The 4,185-nt window shown below is 63.6% G+C and overlaps 1 protein-coding gene across 1 annotated transcript; it reads right to left on the reverse strand.

Moving 5' to 3' along the window:
* Window positions 1-215: 215 nt before the first annotated feature.
* On the reverse strand, window positions 216-3,264 carry MNEG_14126 (hypothetical protein; the record flags this gene model as incomplete). Its single annotated transcript, XM_014037402.1, has 5 exons — window positions 216-697; window positions 1,026-1,107; window positions 1,310-1,366; window positions 1,607-2,469; window positions 3,255-3,264. 5 exons carry the CDS (start codon window positions 3,262-3,264, stop codon window positions 216-218), a joined length of 1,494 nt encoding a protein of 497 aa, XP_013892856.1.
* Between the last annotated feature and the right edge of the window lie 921 nt (window positions 3,265-4,185).

A 4,185-nucleotide genomic window follows, 5' to 3' on the forward strand; every position in this document is an offset into this window, starting at 1 on the left:
AGGCGCCCGCGGCTGCGCCGCGCCTGTAAGACGCCCAGCTGGAAAGAGGTCGGCCAGTCGCCACGGGTGCCATGAAAGGGGCACGCGGCCGCAGGCCGGGCAGCGCTGGCCGGTTGCAGCTGGCGCAGCCCACGTCCACCGGTTGTGGGGTGTTCAAAAGAAGAGTGCGTGCGTGCGCTCGCATGGCGGCGCCGAGCGGCGGCCGGCGCCTCAAGCTACTGTTGCTGTTGCAGCTGCTGCCGCTGCTGCAGCTGCAGCTGCTCGTAGCTGCGCTGCCGCGCCGCCTCGCCGTCCACGCGCAGCCTCGAAAAGCTCAACAGCTCGGCTGCGATCTGGCCGGCCGCCGCCGGCGGCGCCCCCTCGGCTTCCGGCCCAGCGCCGTCGCCGGACCCGCCCTGCTGCCCCTCCCGCGGCGGCGGGATGGCGATGACCATCTGCTGATACCCGCCCGCGCCCGCGGCGCCGCCGGCGGGCCGCCAGACGTGGCGCCACGCGCGCCAGCGGCGGGGGTCGCGGCCAAGGCGCTCGAATTCGCGCAGCTGCGCGGCGAAACCCTCGTTGGGGTTCACCCAGGGCCGGACGGCCCTCAGGTGCGAGAGGGCGGACTCGAATGTCATGTTTCGCTTAGCCATGAGGTAGCCGAGGACGATGGTGGCCGAGCGCGACACGCCGCCGGCGCAGTGGACCAGCACGTTACCTGGCGCGGCGCAAGGGGGGACGAGGTGGGGGGAGGACAGCGTGAGCGCGTTAGAGGGCGTCCACGCGGTGGATGCGTCGGGGGTTGCCGGGTGCCGCGCAGGGGTCGCGCGGCCGCAAATATGCAAACCTGCGGGTGCAGCCGCCTGTGCCTCCAGCAATGCGGCAATTCACAAGCAACCCCCGCACACCCATCCCACACCCTGTCCCACATCCCCGCTTCTCGCCTGCTGTCCCCCCCTGGCGTCCCCCCCTGGCACCTTCGGGCAGTACATGGGTTTGTTGCAATTCAGCCATTTTCTATATGCAATTTGCAATATGTCCCTCACCCTTGCGCGCGATGGCGGCGTCGATAAAGTCAAAGCAACGCGGAAAGTGCGCCACAAGGTCCTCCGCGGGGCAGTCCTGCACCTGAGGTTTCACACGGTGGAGGAGATAATACCATGATAAGGTGTCGTGTGGCGTCACATTCCCGCGAGGGGCGATGCATGCGAGCGAGGTGGCGGCACGGGCGGCTGTGGTGCCACGAGAGTGCCTGGGCCTGGGATTCTACAACGGCCGCCATAGCCGATGAATCAAGCGCTTTTCCCCACACGCTCAGCAGCAGCCGCACCTGGATGTTCATGTAGTTGAAGCTGAGCGGGTGGTTGGGGTACAGCCCCTCGGCGACCTGCGAAATGCGGGAAACAGGCATGTGAGAGAGCATAAGGAAGAAGGGCTCCCAGCACTGAAGAGCCCAGCATCGCACACCCGTGCAAACTGCTGACATCACTCCCGCCAACACCCCTGCTGCGCGACGCCTGCAAATGACGCGGCACTCAAGATGGGTCCTGCCGTCGGCACACAGAAATCAACCCAGACCTCGGGACCCAGACCCCGAGATCACCCCCTGCGAGATCAGATCACGCACCTGCAGCACGTCCGTAATGTTGTCGCCGCGCAGCTTCCCGCTGTCGCGCTCCGCCAGCATGCTGCCAATAAAGAGCCCCGGCACGACGCGCATGGGTGTGTCATCCAGCAAATACTCGATCTCGTCTGCGTCCGCCTCCCCGCCTTCCGCGTTTTCAGATGCTCCCGGGGCCTCCTGTGCCGCCGCTTCCTCCTGCCAGCGCTGCTGCTCCTCCTGGCCGCGCCGCTGCATGTCGTCATCCAACTGCTGCTGCTGCTGCTGCTGCTGCTGCTGCTGCTGCTCAGACTGCTCCTGCGCACGCTCCTGCTGCTCAAGCATTTCCTGCTCACGCTGCTGCTGCTGCAGCTGCTGCTGCTCCTGCTGCTCCTGCTGCTGCTGGTGCTGCTGGTGTTGCACCTGCTGCTGCTGCTGCTGCTGCTGCTGCTGCTGCTGCTGCTGCTGCTGCTGCTGCTGCTGCTCCTGCTGGTGGCACGCAGCGGTGAATTCTTGCTCAGCCTCAGGCAGGACCTCCTCATCAGCGGGCGCCTGCTGCTGCTGCTGCTGCTGCTGCTGCTGCTGCTGCTGCCGGACCGGGCGCAGCAGGGAGGGCTGCTGCCTCGGCAGCAAGCCCGCGACGACCGCCTCGGCCAGGGCGCGCCGCGCCTCTTGGCTGTTGCGCCTGCTGTCCGCTGCCGAGTCGTCGAGGGAGCACCGCGCGGTGGACCCGGCGCGCTCCAGCTCGTCCTCGTCGCAGTCGCGGCCGCCCGGGGACGATATGATGTAGAACGACCGCTGGCGCCGCGCCCCCTGGGTCCGCCGCTGGGGGCGCTCGGCGGGGGGCGACTGCGCGCCGTCCAGCCTTCCCTCGCGGGGCCCGCGCCACGCTGGGGTGGACACCCCGTGCCACGCCGGGGCCCCCAGTTGAGCAACCAGCGTATTCAGGGTGCTGCACTCCGGCCCGAGACTGGGCCTTTCGTTGTCCCCGCACACAAGCGGGACGATAAGCTCCAGCCTATATGATACAGTCAACCCTGATGTCTACAAGACGACACCATAGGCTGCTGGTCGTTCTGAGCTTGTGTGTCGGGCCCGGCGATGAGTGGTGGCAGGTGTTGGCCGCCAGACGCCTGACAGAAAATTGCCGGAAAATACCGGGTCCAAAACAATCAGGATGGAGTACTGGGGCTCCGCCGTGTGCACAACGTCGATCACGAAAAGCACACACTTTGTGCGAGCGGCTTGTTTGTGTGCTACCTGCCAAAAAAGACAGCAACGGTGAGACCAAAACAATGCCACGACCAGTTTCTGGATGGCTGAAGCGCTGTTCTGTCAACCCCAAAATCCTTCAAAGATTGCGTTCCAGCCCTCCGAGACAGCCAGGCCGTCCAGAGTCCGCCCGAAGCCCGCACAGCCAGGGCTCAAAGCGTTCAATATAGTTGCAAGATTGATTTTCAAGCATTGCCCAGCAGCCACAAGCAAGTGCAAGCGGCATCGGCGGTTGTGTGGTGTTGAACCGTGCCGCACTTGCTGTGCGCGCGATGGAGCCACCTGGCTGCCTCCATCTTGCCGCCCCCCAGGAGTGCTGGGTGGTTGTGCAGGATGATGCCACTCATTATGCTGCAAGGCGTCCGTTGTCAAAGCATGGGCGCTTGGAGCTGCCGCAAATTACCTCTCATCATGCTGCATCAACTGGGTGCGCCAGGTGCACAGTGGGTGACGCTGAGATATGCTGGCCGCCACCGGAGGCACCGCATACAGGACGTGTGTCCAGCGGCACTGTGCACGAAGCGCGTGGGGCATCCATGGGCATTCTTCCTGCCGCCGGTAGCTTCCAGGACACCGTTTCACCTGCGTGGTAAAATGCGTGGCAACTTGGTGCCGGTGCATGAAGCCCACTGCGAAGCAGCCGACCAGTGCAGTTGCCCATTCCGCAGCCAACAGAAGGGCGAGAAGGGAGCGGTCAATTCCCAGGCGTGTTCTGTGGACGGGCTGACCCTTTCAGACATTGCATGCGGTTAAGTTGACTACTGTGGTAAAGCACATTGGAGCTCACGCCACTGCTGTGTCGTCCCTGCTTATCCGCATGGCTGTTCCATTCTCCAACCCTTAACCACATTTGCGTGCAATAGCTCGCCCTCGAGTCGTGGCCAATTCTGGAATCCTGTGTCCAGACATGTTGTCTGTGCCGGTGTTGCCTGCCGGTGAGTTGCAAGAATGTTGCTCATGTGGCCAGCCCATGGCACCCGCATACCACAGCATGCCGCCAGTCACACGTTTCGGGTATAAGCAGGGACACCCCAAACGCTTGGTGCATACCGCTGCTTGTCACGTTTGATGTTTGTTCTGTTGACGGCCGACCCTTCTACACACCATTTGCACACGCGCATGCGTCACTGCCTGCATGCTCAGAGATGTGTTCATACGTCTCACAAGCAAGTTGAAATCATACCTCAATGGAATTGAGCGTACTGCAGCTTGCCACATCTGCTGTGTCAGGTGTCTACGGTGGATAGCCACTCCACGCGCAACGCGGCAATCAAATTCCTTGTCGCCGTTGGCATGAGCCAAAGGTGTTTATGAACCTCGACTACCTTGAAGTC

This window comes from Monoraphidium neglectum (assembly GCF_000611645.1).
Source record: "Monoraphidium neglectum strain SAG 48.87 unplaced genomic scaffold scaffold04273, whole genome shotgun sequence".
Taxonomy (NCBI): domain Eukaryota; kingdom Viridiplantae; phylum Chlorophyta; class Chlorophyceae; order Sphaeropleales; family Selenastraceae; genus Monoraphidium; species Monoraphidium neglectum.